The 24,313-nt window shown below is 33.9% G+C and overlaps 1 protein-coding gene across 1 annotated transcript; it reads right to left on the bottom strand.

Moving 5' to 3' along the window:
• Positions 1-657: 657 nt before the first annotated feature.
• LOC109206775 (cellulose synthase-like protein E6) lies at positions 658-17,048 on the bottom strand. Its single transcript, XM_019369636.1, has 14 exons — positions 16,413-17,048; positions 15,065-15,383; positions 14,624-14,764; positions 14,405-14,536; positions 14,089-14,301; positions 13,729-13,953; positions 13,163-13,510; positions 12,522-13,007; positions 7,428-7,463; positions 5,699-5,718; positions 2,617-2,770; positions 1,741-1,927; positions 1,549-1,656; positions 658-980 (listed from the first exon to the last, which is right to left on the bottom strand). The coding sequence occupies exons 1-14, from the start codon at positions 16,706-16,708 to the stop codon at positions 847-849; spliced, it is 2,799 nt and encodes a 932-aa protein (XP_019225181.1). The 5' UTR covers positions 16,709-17,048; the 3' UTR covers positions 658-846.
• Between the last annotated feature and the right edge of the window lie 7,265 nt (positions 17,049-24,313).

Raw genomic sequence — 24,313 nt, 5'->3', positions numbered from 1 at the left:
ACAAGAATAGTTAGTGTGACTAAATTATCCTTAATTAAATGTTGCAGCATAATTTAATATGAGGAGTAAAAGACTTTTTAGAGATACGTACATAAGGGTAATTTTGAAAAAATAAATTGAAAATTTTTTTGATTATATAAAGGGACATTTATTTTTGGACCAAAATAAAAAAGTAAATTGGTCACAAATTGTGGACGGAGGAAGTAACAAACTAAGCATCTGTAGGTTTGGAATAAGATTAGAAACCGCATGCATGTTGTTACGGCACTACTCCAGGACTTCAGGCAAGATAACTTCTCCAGTCACTGATTTCCTCGTATAGTCAGATGCAGCCTACGCATGCTAAAAGCCTAGTATTTAAGTGGAAGGATCTAAGGGTCGAGTATGTTATCTATCGAATTTTGAACCATGCGCCAGCTAGGGAATTTCTCGATTATCAACAAAAAATTTAAGAAAGAAGATAAATAATCAAGTGCTTGTCAATAAGGAAAATAAAATGCAGGTATATGCACAACTACTGCCAATTAGTTCCCGAAGAGAGTTTGAAACAAAATTCTATTTACTTATGGGAAATTGCCACTGCAAATATATGATTGCTGATTACAAATTTTGATTTATCAAATTCAACAATCGACCATGTCATGGACTTTAAAGGAATTGCAAGCAAACAGATTAGAAAAATCTCACTAAATCCTGAAAGAATGTATTGAAATAACATAATTTATGAATAAAACATCTGTGATTCTAGTTTCTGTGGGATCTGCCTTCAGAAAAAGGCACAAAAAGTTAATACATCTAAAGTTTACAGGGTTTGGCAGAAGAATATTATCATCCCTGTGCCAAAAGCTAAACTCTGGACTGCCCCAGCTTTCTTTCAAACAAATTCTTGAGGAGGAATACTTGCAGAAAACTAACACAAATAAGAGCTGAAGACTCGAACAGAGCTTTGTAGACGGCTCTTTTGCTCATTCCTTCATTCACTGCATTAGTAGGAATTAAATCTGTGAGACCATGTCATAGACTATGCACACTTTCATGACTGCAGCTAATATGGGGAGACAACTTCATATGATGAAGTTTAAGTTTGAGATGCAAAAAGTAAAAACATATATAGTATAAGGTGAAGCACTTAAACCACTAAATTCCAGATATATAATGTAAATCCCAAGAGAACGACTTCAAAAGTGAATTGGGTTAATAGGCCTTAACTTTTACATCAACTTGATATTCATACTATTGGTGGGTGCCCACGATGATGAGCAGAAGTGAACAACTCTATGTAGCTCAGCTGATTAACATTTACTGCAAATTAATTTTAGGAGGGTGACAGGCATGAATCATGGATTTCCAAGACAAGCGTTCAATTTTGATATACTAAACTCTCAAAACAAGATAGACATCCCAAAGGAGGAATATTGAAGGGGGAAAATTACCCCATTCTAAAGGCATGCTAAAGGGAAAAGGTAACCGATTTCTATCACAAATTGGTACTGATGCAGTTGAAGCTGCTACATGTAATAAACCACAAGAAAAAAGAGTAAACATTACCTATTGCCTGACGGTCTGTCTGGGCCTCTAGCCAGTGCTGCTCAAACTGAATGTTGTACAAAGCTTCTTCTAGCTTTCCGATATGCTCAAACAAAGGCTTGAAATGCTCTGCAAGTCTCAAACAAATCAAGTAAAATATCGAATATACATATTAGAAGTCGACACCAAGATAAAGCAAAGTAGCACTCGCACCATCTTTTGCATGCTCATCATGGTATACAAAGTGAGCAGCATGTAGATCAAAGTCAACGGTTTCATGATAGGGTGACTTGTTAGTGAAACAGAAACGGTAAATTCCTTCATGATGAGCTACAAACTCGGACTTCTCGCTTATTTTGTCACGAAGATCATGAATCTGTTCTCCTGAAGGCCCCTTCACCTAAAATATCACCATCTTAGCAACATCAATACAATAATGCAGTATAAATAACTGACTATATAATGGATAAAAGCAGAAAATGTACGACTTGACTATTTAAGATATCATCATCATGAAAGCATGAAGAAACGATCGCAGAACAAGCTACACCAAATATTAAGAAAAACCTGAGTGAGTATTCTCTGTGTCAATAAGAATCCATCTCTTTAATTTACAGCTCTGCAACTCAAAACTTCTTTGAATATGCACCGTCATAGACTCTCATTCCCATGGATGAGAATTCAAGCACACCCCCCTCCCCCCCTCCCAAGTCCCCCGGGTTTTTGCGATTCCTCCTCGGGGCTATCTTTGTACTTGAGGGGGATGTATCCCACATTATACAAAAACAGTTTTTCGATGGACTGTTTTCTACTTGAGGCACATTTTTTATTTTATTTATGTCGATGCCAGCTAGCTTTCTAGAAAAGAAATAAAAAAGACACCTTTGCTAGATTCTGTACATTCTCTTCATGAAAACAAAATCAACAAAATATTCAAATAACATCACAGTGACCATTGTAAGATGCATTTTTTACCAGGTTTAATCTTAACAAAAATACGAGGCATAATAAACTATTACTAAAAATGTACATATTTTTAAAAATCCATTAATTTATGGGGAAAAAAGAGCTCTGTTAAGTAAATCATACCACAAGATCAACACCCTCTTCTTCACTGTAATGCCAAGAGCCATCGGACTTAATGACAACAAAGGAATAATGAACTGTCTCCCCCATTTCAACCTTATGTGAAAAGCATTCTTCTTTCTCAATTACGAATCTAATCCCAAATGCCCCATTGAAGCTCCATGCCACTACCAATATTGTCACCGCCATCCAAACTTCAGATCTCATCTGCGATAAATAAATTCTGAGTTCGATTTTCCAAATCTAACAAAGATTAACAGAAATAATGAATATTAGGCTTACCATTTTAGGGAAAGAAGTGAAACTTTGGAGCGCGAATAGCAAGAGTTGGAACTTAAAGTGTTTGACCAAGTTAAGTTACAGCACATCCAGAAAAAGGGACGTGCGGCAGTACTAATACCCAAAACTACTTTTCCCAAGGGTCGTTTGGCAGGAGGTATTAGAAAAAATAATGCAAGCATTAGTTCTATGCATTGTTAATATCTTGTTTGGTATATTTTTTCAACTTGTGTATAACTAATATACATCATACATGGCATTATCCTGTGCATCAGTAATACATAGAAAACCATGGCATTAGTAATACCAAGGCTTTAATGCATGCATTAGCATGGTTTTGACAAAATTGTCCTTAAAGTCCCTTAAGCTAGAAAATATGGAAGACATTTTTGTAACCAACTATTTTTCTTAAAAATTATGCAATGCATTATAATTTTAATATACCACACCAAACAATAGATAAAAAATAATATTTGCATAATTAATGACACATGCATTACTAATCCATGGATTACTAATACACCTTATTCCACACTGTTCTTATACACCCTACCAAACGACCCCTAAGAGACCGGTTTATATTGCTTGACACAACCCGTTATGGAGTAGGAAGTTGGGAACTTTGTATTAACCAAACCTTAACTTCAAGTAATCTTTAGATAGTTAAGTGGATAAATTCTATTTTACTTTTTTATATCGAGCTAAGTTGGCGTTCCCCACGAATTTGGCACTCCTTAGTCTTTAATACCATTAATTTTTTAGACTTTTTCCTTCCTATATTATATATGAAACCTTATTATCAAAAATGTGCATAGTTTCATATTTACCCGCCATGTTCACAGTTATTCTACAAAATATATATCATTCATTAAATACCAATTATTAGGAGCTGATTCCTTCCTAATTAGGCGCGCTACAAATCTGAAACTAAATATTCTTCCAGATATTCCTATTTAGGCGCGCTACAATTATGGAAGTAAATATTCTTCCAGATATTTTCCACCATTGACAACCATTAAAAAGCTTGAAAGCTTTGAATTCAAATTTGGTTTTTCAAAAATCATTATTTGTTTGGATTGGGTGTTGTTGAAAATAATCGGGAATATGGTTTGGAGTTTGTATCTCAATTTTGAGGGGTTTTGGTGAAGATTAGACTTGGTTTTGAATGAATTTCAGATTGAAACTCGAAGAAGAAGAAGACATATTGCAGAAATTGTAGATATATTGTAGATTATTTGTATTCTGATTGTAGATGCTTTATTTTCTGTTTTCACAAATAAAAAAACGGCTAAAACTTCTACAAATCTTCTGAAAAAACGCAATTATGTCAAAAATCACAATTATGCTACAATTGAATGAGAATTGAGATATAAAAATTCAATGTACCCAGTTTGTAGATATTATGTAGATAAATTATAGATTATTTGTATTCTAATTGTAGATGCTTTGTTTTCTGTTTTCACAAATCAAAAACGACTAAAACTTCTACAAATCTTCTGCAAAAAATGTAATTATGTCGAAAATCTCAATTAAACTACAATCGAATGGGAATTGGGATATTAAAATTCAATATACCCAGTTTGTAGATATTTTGTAGATGAATTGTAGATTATTTGTATTCTGATTGTAGATGCATTGTTTTCTGTTTTCACAAATCCAAAACGACTAAAACTTCTACAAATCTTCTGCAAAAACACAATTATGTCGAAAATACCAATTAAGCTACAATTAAATGAGAAATTGTACCAATGCCGAAAATACCAATTAAGCTACAAGCTACGATCGAACCTCAATTCCATTATCATCTATTAGTGACGTAACTTGGGCAACGTTTGGAGTCTGGTTTATTGGACATGTGATGTTAGTCGATCCATTTATCCTAGTTTGAAGAAAAGTAGAATTCTCCAATATTACTTCAGTGTTACTGTGATAGACAGAAGAAGAGGACATAAGATGTTCCATAGATGATGACGTTTCACGTATTTGTTGAGCTAAAGAGGGAAGCCATTGATAGCGAAAGAAATCTCGAAATCGTATGCTATTGACGTCGCAGTGCAGCTGTTTTGCATGTTTTTGAACTTTTGTTCTCCAGTAATTCTTAACCTCGAAACTTAAAATGTGGGAGGGGTGGGATATACGGTACCTTGAATTAAGGAGGGATATACGCTGCATTAATTGTACCCTTAAAATATACTATGTTATAGAATTGGTAATTTGGTATACTAAATGTAATTATATCAAACCTTAAACATTGAGGGTAATAAGGTTTCCTATATGGTATAGGAATGTAAAAATTCCTTAATTTTATTGGGGAGTTTTATGACTTTACCCACAAAAACTAAACTAATTACCCTTGCCTACCAATTAATTTTTCTATTCACCAAACTAATTACCCTTCCTACCCATTATAACTTTTGTGGATAATTGTTTTTTTTCTTCTCATTTTCTTTTTCATTTCTCTACTTTCTTTTTCTTTTTTTTTTCTGTTCATAATTTTTTTTCCAGAATCATATTATTTTTATTTACTTTATTTACCATAATCTGATTTTATAATCAATTTGGCTCGTTTCTTTTCATTCTTTTATTTTTATTTTTCTGTCCTTTTGTTGATTTTTTTTAATTTCGTGGTTTTCCTTTTCTAATTTCATTGAACCTTTTTTTTTATAATATTTTTCCCATATTACTATTTTATGTCTTTCGGCGACTAATTCTTATACAATGAATAATATTTTCACGAAACAAGAGTGGGTTGCTTAAGTGTTGAGCACCCTTCACTTCCAACCAATAGGTTGTGAATTCGAGTCACCCCAAGAGCAAGGTGGGGAGCTCTTGGAGGGAGAGAATAAAAAAGAAAAGAATATTATTTTCATGGAACTCCATCAAAAATTTATTTTTTTGCAAGGACCTAGTTGGAAAAATTAAAAAATGACTTATTTATCACGTTATATTGTTATATTATATTGTATACTATAACAGTATAATGTTATTATAGCCATGATTGTAGTTTTGCACAATAACACCTAGATGATTCAACAAATCGCAGTCGAAGTATACTATTATGGTATATTATATCCTATTACAGCATACTGTTACAGTATATTGCATATTATTATGGTATACCGTAATAGTATATTATATACAATAATAGTATACTGTTGCAGTATAACTATATACTCCTATAATATATTGTATACTGTAGCGGTATACTGTTAGGTAACTGTGTTCTTCTTCGATTGTTACAATATACCGTTGCAGTATATTGTAAACTATAATGGTATACTATTGCAGTATAGCTATATACTCCTATAACATATTGTATATCGTAGTGGTATATTGTTGGGTAGCTATATTCTTCTTCGATTTTCTTTGAAAATTTCGATCTGAATCACCTTAAATCAGCTCCAAATACTATCAAATTTCAGTATGAACTTGCAGAAGTACTATAAGTAATATTTAACAGCACCCACTTTGAATCAAATAAAAGAACTTCAAAATAAAAAATTTAAATTCAAGAGCTTCAAGCCAAACAATGGTGAATACTCAAATATACATAAAAATTCAAATTCGGGAAGCTTACTTGAAGGTACTATAATCAATATTTTATAGCACCCACATTGAATTAAATAATAAATTTTCAAAAAAAAATCAGGAGCTTCAAGCTCATCAATGGTGGATCTTATACACATACAAAAATCAGAGCTGAGAAACTTAATATATAAACACAACAACAAATGGGTTCAGAAATACAAAAAATAAAAAAAAATACTAATATAGAAAGAGAATTTTGGAGTGAAACTCATGTACAATAATATAAAAAATTTGTCTTTTAAAAATTATATAGAAATTTCAACAACAAAAAAAGGGTAAATGCATGGATTTGTTTTGGATTTTCGCCATACACTAAAAAGACTAAGTAGGGGTGGGCATACTTTGGACTAATCCGAAATCCAAACCGAAATCCGAATTTCTTGAATTTTTGGTTTGAATTTTCGAATTACGAATTGGATTTGGATTTAATTTTTAAAATTTTTGGATTTCGGATTGGATATTGGATTTGGTACTTCAAATTTTTGGATATCCCAAAATTCTTATATTTTATATTTAGTCCATTATCCATATGTCAATAGTAATAAGTTCAATACCTTACCCATTAGATATTATCATATAGATTCAATATTAATTACTAAGTTATTATGAGAATACTTTCTATTTGGACATGGTTTTACTATTTCTACTTCTTATCTGTCGTATTAACGTCTCTATTTTATTTTTTATTTTTTAATATAATAATTTCATTACTTTAATAGTTCATTTGGATGATTGCGGTGAGAATGAAGAACTTTTCAGGCAATGTAACATGAGTACTTCATTTGGATATTTATTTTTGTAAAAAGAAGAGACATCTCAACTTATAAGCTCAAAACCGAAAATCCAAAATATCCAAACCGATTAATCCGAAACCGAACTTAAAAAATCCGATCCAATCCGAACTTATCTGGATTGGATTTGGATTGTCATTTCGTCAATCCGAAAACTAAAAATCCAAACCGAAATTTTATATGCAATCCGAACTGCCCGAACGCCCACCCCTAAGACTAAGCAGTGGGTATTTTTGAAGGAGGAAAGGAACATTTGGGGCGTGAGACTCTGCTTGTTTAGAGAAATTGAAAAGGGAAAGGGAATTGGGTAGGCGGGTAAATAATTTAGACTGTATAGGTAGAAAAAGTAAATCCTTTGGGCTTACGTATTAAAGGATAAATAGTTTTGACTTAATGGGTATAAAGTAAAATTTCCCCATTTTATTTTACATATTTATATCCAAAGCGGGCTAGCCCAACCCAACCCAATCTTAGCGGCATAAAATTCAGTAGAAATGGCATGGGGTAGCCACTATTTAAGGTGGTATTTAGTTTTTATCCAGCAATTCTAATGTTGAGCAAAAATAGCCACTGCCCTGTTAAAATTAATGTGAAAAAGACATTTTTATCCTTTCTTCCCTTGCTTTTCTTCCCAAACCCTCGCTTCTCTCTCTGCGTGCCTTCTCCGTAATCCAAAATGAATGTTTACGTTCTTATTTCACTTTCGTCGTAGCCACATAAGAAAGGAGACCACAAAAAGTCTTTTCTTCATCGTTGTACTACTATTTCTGCAGTGTGTCTGCAATTATTATTACTATTAGAATTATTAGTGTGAACAACAAATATTTCCAAGACTTGCGTGAGAATAATATCAAAACTCTATGACTTAGATCCATTATCTTTCCCATTTCACTTCTTGGGAATTGTTCTTATTATAGTACCAAGCCAACATAAACCTCAAAAAACAGTTTGCCAAAAAAAAAAAAATCACCTGCTTTTATTTCTGCTATTTTTGAGGTACTTCTCAATTCTTTGTTCTTTGCTTGTTCGTATTCATTTTCTATTTTTTCTAACTTACATAGGTCCTTAACTTTGAGTTTTAAGTTCAAAAGTTAAGGACAGACAGTCCTTAACTTACAGTTACACGTTCAAAAATTAAGGACAATAGGTCCTTAACTTACAGTTACAAGTTCAAAAGTTAAGGACAATAAGTCCTTAACTTTGATTTCCAAGTTCAAAAGTTAAAGACAAACAGTCCTTAACTTACAGTTACACATTCAAAAGTTAAGGACAAGCAGTCCTTAACTTACAGTTACAAGTTCAAAAGTTAAGGACAATAAGTCCTTAACTTTGACTTACAAATTCAAAAGTTAAGGACAGACAGTCCTTAGGACAGACAGTCCTTAACTTACAGTTACACGTTCAAAAGTTAAGGACAAGCAAGTTCAAAAGTTAAGGACAATAGGTCCTTAACTTTGACTTACAAGTTCAAAAGTTAAGGATGCTTGGTCTTGAAATTTGAGTTCCAAGTTCAAAAGTTAAGGACATGTAACCTTGAAGTCCTGAACTTAGAGTTCCAAGTTCAAAAGTTAAGGACTTGTAGTCCTGAAGTCCTGAACTTAGAGTTACAGGTTAAAAAGTTAAGGACATGTAGTCTTGAAGTCCTGAACTTAGAGTTTCAAGTTCAAAAGTTAAGGACATGTAGTCCTGAAGTTAAGGACATGAGCAAAAGGGTATTTTCGTCCGGGCAGTTAAAGTTTATTAAACTAGTGGCTAAAGGCTAAAAACATTTAAAACACTGGCTTTAAAATAAAGACATGAGCTGTTAGTGGCTATTTGTGTACATCGCCCTAAAATTCATAAATAGTCACTTCTTAGCCCCAATAAATTTAAAATAGTCAAGGAATTTCAAATTCCACGGTCAAGCTCCAAATTTTGTCATGGAATTTCACCCAATTTGTAAGTTCATAAAAGTGGCTATTTTTTAATTACAGGACTAAAAAGTGGCTGACCCACACTATTACTGCACTGTACACCCTAGCGGGTTGGAGATTTTAATGGAATTTTTACCTCCTATAGTAAAGGTTAACACCTTATTTATTTTAAGTAAATACCATTTAAAAAAATTATATTCTATAGATACCTTTTAAGGTTTATAGCAAAATATTTAATTTTGGTTACCTCCTAGCCCTAAGCAACTAAATACGCTAATCAGTTACACTTTTTTCTTTCTCTCTACTTTGATACATCCCATTCTCTTCCCTCATCCCATTAAAATTTCCGATCTCCTCCTCCTCCTCCTTCCACCGGATTTGTGCAAAGCCCACTTCAGAGCAGGTCCACTTTCTCCATCTCCATTGATCCAATTAGGGTTCCTTATGCGGATTGATCTTACTAGTTGACGGAGTAATGGCTTTGAGTTGATCTACTGGGAGAACCACCTACAATAGAAAAAACTCTCGCTTAATTATCAAGAAGTTAACCAAATAGCAGGAGTCTGTACAATCAACAACGCGAGCAAACAAAAAGTAAAGAAAAGAGAATCGGCATTGTGCAGCAACAAAGAAAACTATGAAGATTTTTTGCATTTAGATATGCATATATCAAAAGCAACATCGGAAAATTCAGCCCAAATAGGCAGATAACAAAAGATCCTACTGATATCTTGAACAAAGACGATGGAGTTTGGGGTTGAGCAACTTGATTTTCTGTTAATTTATTTCAATGTATTTTCATGTATTTCACTGTCTTTTTTTTTTTCATTGTAATTCAATGTATCTCGTTGTATTCCATGTATTTCATTGTATTCACTGTCTTTTTTCTCATTGTATTTGAATGTATCCCGCTGTATTCTATGTATTTCATTGTATTCACTGTCTCGCTATATGCCATGAATGTATTCATAAGTTTTTTTAAATTAATATAATTTATATATTCAGATGTATTATATAATTTCTCTGAAGATTGCTATATTTTTGGGATATTTTTCGGTTGAGAATCTTTTTTATAACTGAAAATACAAAATTTGTGTGTTATAATTGATTTTGTTGATTATATTAGGAGTCTATTATGTTAATTACTTCACTTTCCATTTTAAAAACACTGTAATCCCCTATTTCACGCCGTGAATACAGTCGAATACAATAATCTGTCCAGTTATAATCCCATATTTCACTCCATGAATACAATCGAATACGCTCGAATACAACAACTGATTAGCTGAACTTCCCTGATTCACGCAATTTGCTACTGTATTCATGAATACAATAGCTTAAATACATCAAATACATCTTATAACCACATAAAAGGTATCTATAATCCGTAATATAGCAAATGATATCTATAGATGGCTAATTACTACTAAAAGATAGTGCTTTATGAAAATTTCTCGATTTTAATTGCCTAGCCTAGACCTTCATTTGAAAGGGCCTCCAGATGTTAGCCCAGCATGGTCCTAAACGGGCCGCAGCTGGCCCGTGAGCTTGCTCTTCAAAATTTCTTTTTTTTTTCAATGTAATCTATGAGATAGTTACTCTTTCGTGTGGAGAAAATCTTTTAAATAGTAGATGTGGTAACTGTTAGTTTGAGTGCTCGTATATATTATTAAAGAACTTGATTTTTTATCGTGTTTCTTAAACGTGAAGTAAATAAGCAGTAAAGTAAACACAACAATTTTCACGTGAAAAATCACCCGACTCAAAAAGTGCAAAAACCACGACGTACTACATAGGATTTTCAACTTCAACTCCACTAGAACAATGAGGAAAAAATGTATCAATTACAAGACTGTAATTCAATACTCTCCAGTACTCCTACTACGACTATTTGAGTTACAAGTTACTCTAACTTGTAAAGCAAACACTCACTCCAACTCACTAATTGTATGTGACACTTGATTATAACTCGATTTCTAAAACACATTCACGAGACTAACTCTCGAGAAATGAATATATAGTGCCACATAAATTGAGATGGACAGAGTCTAATGTATTAAATTATTTGTTATAAATATTAGTAAATCAACATTTTTTATTTCGGAATAGGGTCAAGTATATCCCTGTACTATCGGAAATGGTTTAAATATATCCATCGTTATACTATTTGACCATCTCAGACCCTACCGTTATACTTTGGTACAAATATACCCTTATTTTGGATGGAGTGCCACGTGGCTGCACCAGATTAAATCGACCCATCCCTTTTTAAAACCTGATTCACTTAAAAGAAACCCGATCGACCCAAAATCCACCCCACTCAAAAGAAGACCCTATAACGTTTCATGCCCTCATTTCTATGTAGTAGCTCATGTATTCAAGATATGTTCATGATAACAGATTCCACAATCATGCTATCAATTAGCAACCAACAACAGAAGCCAAATACACCCTTAAACATTGCAACTAAAGCTTTGACCGTTTGGAATTTTGCCCATTTTTTAGTACTAGTACTATCTTCCCCTGAATTTAATCCTCAAACAACCAAAAGTTTATTGATTAGTCATCCTTAACTCAATTATTTTTACACTCTCTCTGGTTATTGTTTAACTAAAACGTCTTCAACTTTGATGCAACGTAACCACTAAGTTGGTTATTCCTTTCTCCAAGCTATCTTGGAGAAACAAAGGTCCGTCAAAGAATCAGGGAGGTACTGAGATATTAAACAGAGTATGATTGATATTGTTGCATCATTTTGAGCTCTCAGCTATTTTTTTACTCCTTCTTTATACAAGGGGATTAGGGTTTTCTGGTTTTTGTCAAAGCTTTAGTAGAAGCCATTGATGTTCTTCATCTTGCACCGGCCATTGTCAGTGGATGTGTAATATCTGCGAGTCTTTTGTATAACCTTGTAGGGTCTTCAAATGGGGTGGATTTTGGGTCAGATCGGGTTTCATTTAAGTGAATCGGGTTTAAAAAGGGGATGTGTGGATTTAATCTGGTACAGCCACGTGACACTCCATCCAAAATAAGGGTATATATTTGTTCAAAAGTATAACGGTAGGGTCTAAGATGGCCAAATAGTATAACAAAAGGTATATTTAAACCATTTTTGATAGTACAGGGATATATCTAACCCTTTTCCGATTTAATTTTTAAACTTTACATGGTCAGTTATCAATTATTTTGGAAACTTACATTTTTTTTTTATTATTTAATAACTTAAATATCATCTTTTAAAGTTGTGTACATCGGTACAAAAGCCCAATCTCAAGGCTACTATAATCTAAAAAAGAGGTAGCAGACATGCTAGTGATACTAGGACGACAGATCGTACCAAAACAGAGGACGGGAAGCTTCCCTTGTCGCTGCGGAAAAACAGTGCTTCATACACTGGTACATTCACAAGAACCATTAATACACATAGAATAACTTGTGGCACAGTATTTACCACTCCATCTAATGCAAGTTTCTTGATTCCCCAAGTGAAACTAATCAGGTTAAGCAAAGCAAGTGTTGCTGTGATAGTGAACATGGCAGATGAGCTGCCAAATTCCATGATCTCTTGCTCGTATCTCCTCTGGACATCGTCGTCTACTACCTTTGTTGTGAGCGCAAATGCTGTCTGAGACAGGCCTAATTGCTTAATCACTGAATCTATGAATGCGAAGAAGTACGCAGTTGTCCTTCGAATCATCCACATTCTTTGTAAGTTCCACCAGGACTTGGGTGTATCACCGCAGCTCATGGCTTCAGCCAAGGAATACACAAACTTCAAGGTGAAAAGCACATATGCAAAAGGCAACAACCATAGGCTTGACACCTGCGACATAACATGTGCCAAAAGTAAATAAAAATGTATTCTATCTAATAGCTAGCTATATCTGAGCGGACAAATGTGATTGGCACGTGATAAAGAATCAGGCCCTCACGTGAATATATATGTTGAAGACATAATTAAATAGTAAAACCGATTACCTCTGGGAATAGAGAGACGCCATGAAGCAGACACAGAGAAGGAACTGACACATAAAACAGCGTAGGAACAGAAACAGGAGCCCAAAGAAGGTAAATACAATATCCCATTTGGGCAGCCAATTTGATATTTCCATGGCCATATATGAAGGGGCAGTATTTGGATATGAAAATTTGGAACAAGCCTTCTGACCATCTCTTATGCTGAACAAGAGCAACGTCTAAGATTGTTGGAGCTACACCCAAAAAGGCAGGTTTACTGGGATTATAGTACACTGATTTCCATCCTCTGCATTGGATTGTTAATCCTGTGATTATATCTTCCACAGGACACCCATACATCAGCCCCATCTGAAAACAAATTGCAAAAAACAAACATATGTTTATCATCTTTTGCTAGAATGTTCCTATGGTGTAATTTTTTTTAAATCCACTGGTCCGACTAATTTGGACTGGCACTCTTGAAAGTTTACTATGGGGTATTAGCACTCCTACCAAATATGGCTCAATTCTCATATTTGAACTCGAAACGTCTGAAAATGCATACACGTGGATAAAGAAATTAGTACCTGTTTTCCCCATTGAGTTCCCTCTTCATAGCTACAGTTTGCAACAACTTTTGATGCTTCCTCTAATTCTTCCACAGTTTTATAGGTGAATTTTTGTTCCTTATTATTCCATTCAACACTATAGTCCTCAGAGACTTTTCTGCCACAGAGACTTTCCCTTCTGTGAAAACACCCTGTGCCACAATACAGAGCTGCTCCATAACCTCCTAATCCAGCTAGTTCAATCTACATTTGTGGAGATTCAAAGTTTTTAAATTCATCAACATGTCTTTGAATGTTAATAAAATAGTAGTACTTCATTTCCATACACCAATAGAGTTGAAAAATGGTTGTCAAAGCATGATCATTTCTACAAATTACCTCATGAGTCACTCGAGCCACATTTCCATAAATATCATTTTTGGTTGCATTATTATAACGCTGAGGATACTGAACGTAGGCTATCTCGTGCCCTTTCTTTTCGTCCATGAAGAAGCACAGTGATTCTCTTATTGCATCTGGATCGTTTGAGTACATGTCGCAATCCAAGTTAAGGATGATGGGCGCATTGCTTATTTGTGACGAAACTCTTATCTGCACGCGTACAAAGTTTTTTTTACTATTAATATATATAAGTTAAATCCTAAAAAAGCGAAAATGAAATTGTACAAGCAGAAATTGTCATTGCTTTATATACCAATGAGTTCATTGATCCGGCCTTGAAGTTATGTGGCCACTTTGGTTTTTTCTCTCGTGACATATAGACAAGTGTTGGCAATCGATTTCCATCCACGTCAGCCATGTTATGGTTCCTTCCATCTATTAGAATCTGAAAGGACACAAAGTAGATCTTTTATTCTTTGTTCTTTTCTTTTTTGATCTTAATAAATGATGTAGTAACAAGAGAATATATTACCTGAACAATAGAGTGATGATCATGCTTTGTGACTTTTGAGTTCCATTCCGAGAACCCTTTGTGCTGAGTCTTAATTTCACTGGGGATGTTTCCACTTTCTATCGCAGCCTCAATCCTGGTTTTCATGTCTTCATATAATTTCTGAAGAAGTTTGTAAGGAAGACATGATTAAATTATTTCCATGTCCGTAGAGGTAGTAAATTAAATTCAGCAAATATTTTAGTAGCCCGCCCAACTCGTCCAAATTTAGATTAACTGAGTGTATAGGGTAAAATATGTTCATATTTAATGATCGCATGAGAAAGCGACACATGAAGCCGAAGACAAAACACAGTTGGGTCCGAAGGCAACGATTTCGTTTGTTATGGAAAGAATGCATGTTTGACTCAACTCACTTATTTATCAGTATTTTCAATTTTGAGAAAAAAGGCAAGTTCTCACCTTGGTATTGAACCATTCTTGTGCAAAAGCTTTATCATCTAAACTGCAGAAATCTTTAAAATAGGCAGCAGGGGACCTGGGCTCCACATTGAATTTCTTGCAGAAAGGAATCCAATATTTTGAGAATTGAGAGGCCTCAAGGAGAGCATAAAACGTATATTCTGAACCCCCATCATCTGAAAGGTAAACACTCAACTTTTGTGGAGGATAATTATATGACATCACTGACAAGATTGTGTTAATCACCATCGTTGGAGGCTCCATTATAGGATCTGCTGTGCAAACGAATATGTCCACTGCTGGCAACTTCTCCTCGTATCTACAAATTCAAAACAAAGATTAATTCAAAATTTAAACTTCAATGGATTCAATTCTTATCACTAAATTCATGATACTTTAGAATTATGGATTTCAAATTTTGTTATTTGTTAGTACAATTTTAATAATTTCTATGTGTGTGTCTATATATATATAAGTAAAGATAAATCTAAATAGACAAATTGATTAGGCCGAATAATTCCATATGTATAGAAATATTATTATTTGATTGATCTAAGTTCATGCAATTTATTACTCCAGCCTTATTAATTTATGTGAACAAATTTGACTGAGCAAGAAGTTTAAGAAAAAAGAGAAAGACTTTTGAACTTGTGGTGTAAAATGAGGCACATATATTTTGTGTGACTATAAATCATTGCATAAAGGTAAATTATTTTCAAATATGGAAAGAGATCATTCTTTTTCGTAGGGACTAAAAAGAAAATAGGTTCATATAAATTGAAACGAAGGGAGTAATAAAAATGAATAATTTATTTATTAATTATTATTTACTCAATTTCAATTTAGATGATTTAATTTGACGTGGCACAAAGTTTAACAAAAAAAGAAGAAGGCTTTTGAAACATATGATCTCAAAAGCTTAGGGGACAAAAGTTTTATGGGTCATAATATTTGTGTGACGATAAAAATTTTTTATTAAGGGTAAAATGGGTAAAATAAAAGTTTATAATTAAATTGTTTCTAAATATAGAAATGTGTCATTCTTTCTGGAAACAGACTAACAATGAAAGTATACCCAGAGGGAGTAATATTTTGGTCAATCATTGAATAAAATCAACCAAACGGGAAACCATTTTGCCTTTTTTTATTTTATTTTATTCGATTACACGTCCGAAGAATCTCGATAGTAGTTCCTGAACAATTCTTTGCGGGATTGAATTTTTTTTATATAGTGAAAATACCATAAAGCACGACCCAAAATACATGATACGAAAATCAAAATCAGAATAAAGAGAAAAAAAATCCTGATATATATATATATATATATGGAATGATTAAGAGAGCGAACCTGAGGGAGAGTCTGTTCTTGAAAGGAAAACGATATATAACATCGAGACGAGCAGACTGAGTGATAATCCAGTAGAAACCAAAGACAAGCTCAGATAACAACATTCCAATCCATGCCCATCTCCCAGATTCACCTCTTCTTGGCATATTAATCAATCTGTATATCCATATCAACCATATACCCACAAACACTGTTGAAGCAAATAACTTGTACATATTCCTTCCTCTCGCTGCCTTTGACTCAAACAATGGAAGATTCAAATTACTTTCTTCTCTTCTACATCCATCTTTCCCCATCTCTCTCTAGCTGCCAGATGCACTAACAGAGCAACAAAGCTATGGACTTTATTATACTTCCTTTGTTTTACACTAAGTTCGGAGTAGGATATCAAGTTAATAATTTTAATGTAAATTCGCACATAGAATTTTGAAATTATTTAAAATAAAAATTACATATTTAGAAACTAATAATTCAAGATTTTAAAAAATATTTGTCGAGAAACGTATTCGAGTAAGAAATATATCACATAAACTGAAATAAAGAGAGTACTATAATATATAAATAAATCAACTAATTGAGATAAGATTGACTTGGGTGGCTACTGTTGAAATACATTATGATACTCTGGATATTCAAAGTTTGTAGTTTACTAGGTGTGGCAGTTTATTGCATATATAAACCTAGGGGGACCATATTAAAATAAACAGGACGGCTATGTAATTTATGTGTGTCACTATCAGTTATCGGTGTGCCATAGCGTACCAATTTAAAAATTGATTAAAAAGAGAGTGGAAAATAAGAGAATATAAAAGAATTAACAAGGTGCAGTGACTCTTTGCCTCTAGTAAGAGATACTGATGATGTTAGCAGGTGAAACAAAAGGACAAAATCGTTATGGGATTTTTAGACGACAAGGCAACTTTCCACGTCCATTGCCTTAAAAACATCACATAAAATAATCATATTTCACTTCAAGGATATCTTTCGTTAAGAAAATATCATGTGCTTGTCGTGGTTGACTGCACCTTCACTGATAGTTACCTAAATACCGATTTAATAATGTAGGAAAAAGGGAATAGATGGAATTGGTCAGGTCTATAAGAAACGAAACTAATAATTCGAGTGACATTATTTTTTTCACATGCAACAATATGTAACTATCAATAGTAAGCTAATTTATAGATTTAAAAAATTAAAACAAATAACATATTGTATATATCAAGTTTACAATACATTGATGATATAAAAAAGTTATCTGCAAGTGTCTATGAGTTAAATCAAAGAATATATTAATTATTATCCCCAACAACATCTTATTTACTATAGTAATGTGACTGAGCTAATCACTAATATAAGGAAATAGAAAATACTCGTTAACAAAAGAACAACAGCTTTTATATTGTTAAAAAACAAGCTCATGATATTTTATTTTATTTTGGAATTTAACTATACATTGCCAGGGAAATTATTTGAATATCAAGAATGAAGAACGTACAACTAAAAAAGAGGGTCCAAGTTATAACATTCAAGAGTTCGTCAAACTATTGTGGAGAAATATACTCATTAGTTTTATTTTGTTTTGGGTTCAATTCTTAAAAGTAAAAATGATTTACTTGACAAGCTAAGTATCAAAACACAGTTGGTGTTTTTCTTGTGTTTCGAAGTATTTTTTTAGCCAAACATAACAAATTTATAGTAGTAGTAATTTATCGATGTCTTGTTTCTTTTATTCATGTACATTTTGTCCCATCGTACACGTGAAGGTCATTACTATACCATATGAAATGTGAGCTAATTTGTACATGTTGGGCTTTGTTAATTCAAAGGAGGTGTGAATAGAAAATTGTGGGAAAAGAAATGGAGGGATATGAAATTTTGAATTAGTCATTTTATAAAGGAACTTTGTCCCTCATTTGATAGGAAGAGGAAAATTCTTGTGCTTATATATAGAAGCACTTCTTCTAGCTCTTAAAGAGTTGAGAAGAGAGTAAGCCTCGCGTCGTCGGCGTCGCACGACTTCGGCTTCGCTCAATTGATATGATTGATAATTTTTTTGACCAAATTTATTTTCCATTTCCATCATTTAATATTTCCTTTCCTAATATTTTTCCTATTAAATTCGCGGCATTATTTCCAACGATCAAATTCGCGACCAACCATTCCGTTTAACAGAAATTCTGTCGAATAGATACCTCTTCAAACGAACAGGCATCTTTGCACCTGTTGGGACTCAACTATATTGGCTATAAATAGAGAGGCCAGCCTCATTTTTCACCACCAAAATTTTGAAAATCTCTCCCTTGCTCCGCCATTTGAGTTCGCCGAAGTTCTGTGATTTGAAGTGCCGCTATTACAAAATAGTTATTCCGTTCTTTCCTATGAGGAATTAATCCGAAACCTTGGGCAACTGTGAGAGGATTAAATTTCTTAAGGACACACAAGAAACTTGTGGGCTCAAAATTTTTTTTATTTTGTTTTCTTAAACTAACGTTTTCTGATTTTCTGGTTTTGAATACAGTGAGATAACAAGCTTAAGGAATTTAAAATTTATTTTTTATTCATCTTACTTTCTGGTTTGGGAGACTAAAATCGTAGTGATTTTCTACTCCCATTTTGGAGATTAAAATCTTCGGATTTTAACTCCAGTTTGAGATTAAAGTCTTTGTGATTCTACTCAATCCGAGATTAAAATCCTTGTGATTTTCTACCCAGTTGTTTTTATTCGGTTTGAAGATATAAAAACTTTACCAAGATACTAATTCTGTTTGTGTCAATTTCTTTAACAGAAAAATGAAAACAAGTACGGAACAACAAATTGGTTCTGTTGGAAGGACTACTGCTGCAATGGCTACGATGTCTTCAAGTCGCACAACGCGTGCGCCGGCGATGACACTGGCAGCAGAAAATGTTCTTCTACCTAACCACACTCAATCTGCAGTGCTTTATAAGCGAGGATGTTCTAGTCTTGAGAGAAGAGACTCCGGCTAATGAGCGGTTTGTGGTCACGGAGGCATGGAAGCATTCTGACTTCTTGTGCAGAAATTATATATTGAGTTATTTGGAAGATGACTTGTACAACGTTTATAGTGGCATGGAAACTTCGAAAGAGTTGTGGAATGCTCTTGAAAAGAAGTACATGACGGAAGATGCTGGACTTAAGAGGTTTGTTGCCGCAAAGTTCTTGGACTTTAAAATAGTTGATAGTAAGTCTGTCATAACTCAAGTTCAAGAACTGCAAGTCATCGTTCATGACCTCCTTGCCGAAGGTATAAATCGAATCGATATTTTTATTAAAGATATTGATTATATTATTAATCCTAAATTTATGATTGTAGGTATGGTCATAAATAAAGCGTTTCAAGTTACGGCATTTATTGAAAATTTGCCTCCGATGTGGAAGGACTTTAAAAATTACTTGAAACATAGGCACAAGGAGATGACATTGGAAGACCTTATTGTTCGCCTAAGGATTGAAGAGGACAACAAGGCTGCAGAAAAGAAGTCTCGAAGAAATTCAACAATAATGGGTGCAAATATTGTTGAAGAAGCTTCGACGAGCAAAAAGAGAAAGAAGTCGTCTGGACCAAAGAATTACCCAAGCAAAAAGAAGTTCAAAGGTAATTGCCACAACTGTGGGAAGGTTGGACACAAGGGTGCTGAAGGCCGTGCACCAAAGAAGGATAAGAATAAAAGCCAAGCAAACATGATTGAGAAGAATGATGAAATAAACAATTTATGTTCCATGCTTTCGCAAATGCAACCTAGTTGGAAATCCTAGAGAATGGTAGATTGATTCGGGGGTAACTCGTCATGTTTATGCTAACAAGGAGTTGTTTACTTCTTATGATCCTGCTGTAAATGATGTGATAATTTTTATGACAAATTCTGCTACTGCAAAAATTGAAGGAACATGCAAGATAGCTTTGAAGATGACTTTTAGCAAGATTGTGACTCTAAATGATGTCCTTCATGTTTCTGAAATGCGGAAGAATTTAATCTCGACATCACTTCTAGTTAAGAACGGCTTTAAGTGTATTTTTGTTTCCGACAAGGTTGTAGTTAGTAAGAATGAAATGTATGTAGGAAAAGGTTACCTTACTGCGGGCCTTTTTAAACGCAATGTAATTTCCATTGATATGAATAAAATTTCAGCTTCTTCTTACTTGCTTGAGTCAAATAATTTATTCCATGAACGTTTAGGCCACGTCAACTTCAAAACTTTGCGAAAATGATTAATTTAGAAGTATTGCCTAAGTTTGAATGCAATAACTCGAAATGTTAAATATGTGTGGAATCAAAGTATGTTAAGTAGCCTTATAAGTCAGTTGAACGGAATTCAAATCCTTTAGACTTAATTCACACAGATATTTGCGACATGAAATCAATACCATCTCGTAGTGGGAAAAAGTATTTCATAACTTTTATTGATGATAGTACTAGATATTGCTATATTTACTTACTTAATAGTAAAGATGAAGGAATTGATGTATCCAAGCAATACAAAAATAAAGTTGAAACACAACTAAACAAAAAGGATCAAAATGATAAGAAGTGATAGGGGCGGCGAATATGATCTCCTTTTGAAGAAATATGTTTGGAATATGTCATTATTCACCAAACAACTGCCCCTTATTCACCGCAATCTAATGAAATTACAGAAAGAAATAATAGAACGTTAAAGGAGATGATGAATGCCTTGTTAATAAGTTCTGGTTTACCTCAGAACTTGTGGGGAGAAGCTATTCTTACAGCTAACCGAATACTCAATCAAGTTCCCCATAGCAAAACGCAATCAATTCCATATAAAAAATGAAAAGGAAGGAAATCCAACTTAAAAAAATATTTTAAAGTGTGGTGGTGTTTGGCTAAAGTGCAAGTCCCTAAACCCAAAAGGGTAATGATTGGACCAAAAACCATTGATTGCGTTTTCATAGGATATGCAACAGATAGTAAGGCATATCATTTTCTGGTTCATAAATCAGAAAATCCCGACATTTATATTAACACGGTAATTGAACAAGATAATCCTGAATTCTTTGAGAATATTTATCCATATAAAATGGAAAGTGGGTCATCTAGTGAAAAATCTAAGCGACCTCGGGAAGAAGCAAAGGAAAGTACTTCTGAAGAGAAAAATCCAAGGCGTAGTAAACATCAAAGGACAACTACTTCCTTTGGACCATATTTTCTGGGATTCTTGTTGGAAAATGAGCCTCAAACGTTCAAAGAAGCAATGTCTTCCTCGGAAGCACAATATTGAAAAGAGGCAGTCAATAGTGAGATAGAATCCATATTAAGTAATCATACTTGGGAATTGGTTGATCTTCCTCCGAAAAATAAACCTTTGGGTGCTAAGTGGATTTTCAAAAGGAAAATAAAAGTTGATGGTAATATTGACAAATATAAGGCAATATTAATTGTTAAAGGGTTTAGACACGAGAAAGTCTTGATTAATTTGACACATACTAGCCGGTAACAAGGATTATATTTATTCGGGTGTTAATAGTGTTAGCCGCCGTGTATGACCTTCAAATTTATCAGATGGATGTTAAAATAACCTTCTTAAATAGAGATTTGGAGGAAGAAATTTATATGAAACAACCTGAAGAGTTTGTATTTCCCGAAAAAGAAAAGAAGGTGTGTCGACTCGTTAAGTCACTTTACGAACTAAAACAAGCACCAAACAATGGCATGCGAAATTTTCCTAAACAATGTTGTCAAATGGTTTCAAGATCAATGAGTATGACAAATGTATTTACACTAAGAATACTCCAAATCAAATAGTCATTGTTTGTTTATATGTGGCTGATATGTTGATAATGAGTAACGACATTGCTAACTTAAATGCTACTAAGCGCATGCTTACTAGTAAGTTTGATATGAAAGACTTAGGAGTTGCTGATTTAATTTTGGGAATTAAAATCCTTAAGACTCCTAAAGGTATAGCTTTGTCTCAATCTCATTATATAAAAATGGTACTCGAAAAGTTCAAATATTTGGACTTTAAAGTTGCAAAACGCCAATTGATTTAAATCATACGCTTGTGAAGAATAAAGGTCAAAGCAAGTCTCAATTGGAATATGCTCGAGTGTTGGAAAGTTTGATGTATATTCTGAATTGTACACGACCTGATATAGCTTGTTCGATAAGTAAGCTTAGTTGATAGACAAGTAATCCCAACCAAGCTCATTGGATAGCAATGAAACGAGTATTGGGGTATCCCAAGACTATGCATTACATTACAATAATTATCCCCCGGTTATTATGGGATATTGTGATGCAAATTGGGTCACCGGATCAACAGAATTAAAATCCACAAGTGGATACATCTTTACCATTGGTGGAGGAGCAATGTCTTGGAAGTCGTCCAAACAGGCAAGCACCGCCCGCTCTATAATGGAGTCTGAGTTTATAGCTTTAGACAAGGCCGGTGAAGAAGCTGAATGGATTCGAAATTTCTTGGAAGATATTCCATTTTGGCCCAAACCTTTGGCACCTATATGCATACATTGCGATAGTCAAGAGGAAATAGGAAGGGCAGGGAGAGTTATGTATAACGGGAAATCTCGTCACATATGTCAAAGACATAATACCATTAGACAACTACTCTATAGTGGAATTATCACAATTGACTGTGTAAAGTCAAAAGATAATGTATCGGATCCGCTTACAAAAGGCCTAACTAGAGAGACGGTTGAGAAGTCATCAAAGGGAATGGGATTATGGCCGAGGACAAGTCATTGTGGCGGTAACTCTACCTAGAAGACTGGAGATCCCAAGATCTAGGTTCAAGGAGATCAAATAAAGTCATTAGTGACGGTTCAACATTGTCAAATAAATTTTTGGTCCATTCTCATGATGAAGACAACGTTCAGTATCAAAGATAAAGCGTTAAGGCTTTTTAATGGTTTTTAAGTTTGATACGGGATATATCAAATAGTGTATCTACGGGATAACACGTTTAGGAATCACCTATGTAAGTGTGAAGTGTAAGCCGCTTCAAGGAGAATTTTATAAGGCCAGTTCTCTATGCACTTATGAAACCAAGCGGTGTTCATGGCTGAAACGAACACAACAATGAGAATCAAAGACGGTTAGGGTTGATTATGTGACATATGGATGTCTAGGTATACACTAAAGCTCGACAGTTCAAGAATATCAAATCTACCGATTGATCGAATATATCCGACATATGTTCACTACGGAAAGTTTAAAGGAAAACCTACTTATCCAGATGCGATTAATCCTTACTTGTGAATCACACAGTTTTTTCATGCATAATTTTTCCTGATAGCCATTACCCATTCATGTGGGGGATTGTTGGGTTTTGTTAATTAAAACAAAAGAGGTGTGAATGGAAATGGTGGAAAAAAAAATGGAGGGAAATAAAAATTTGAATTAGTCCCTTTTACAAAGGAACTTTGTCCCTCATTGGATAGGAAGAGGAAAACTCTTGTGCTTATATATAGAAGCACTTCTTCTAGCTCTTAAAGAGTTGAGAAGAGAGCAAGCCTCGCGCCGTCGTCGTCGCTCGCTCGGCTCGCCTTCGGATTTGGATTTGGATTTGGATTTGGATTCGCTATAAATAGAGAGGCTCAACCTCATTTTTCACCACCGAAAATCTGAAAATCTCTCCCCTCTATCTTCTGTATTCTGTATTGTTTTTCAAAGCAAAAACGTAAGCTTTTTTTGTGTGATTTGCTCCGCCATTTGAGTTTGCCGAAGTTTTGTGATTTGAAGTGCCGCTATCACAAACTAGTTATTCCGTTCTATCCTGGAAGGAATTAATCCGAAACCTTGGGCAACTCTGAGGGGATTAAATTCCTTAAGGACATACAAGAAACTTATGTACTGGGAATTTTTGTGTTTTGTTTTCTTAAACTAACTTTTTCTGATTTTCT

This window comes from Nicotiana attenuata, unplaced genomic scaffold (assembly GCF_001879085.1).
Source record: "Nicotiana attenuata strain UT unplaced genomic scaffold, NIATTr2, whole genome shotgun sequence".
Classification (NCBI taxonomy): domain Eukaryota; kingdom Viridiplantae; phylum Streptophyta; class Magnoliopsida; order Solanales; family Solanaceae; genus Nicotiana; species Nicotiana attenuata.
The sequence above is the reverse complement of the archived record's forward strand: the minus strand, read 5'-3'. Positions and strand labels throughout refer to the sequence as shown.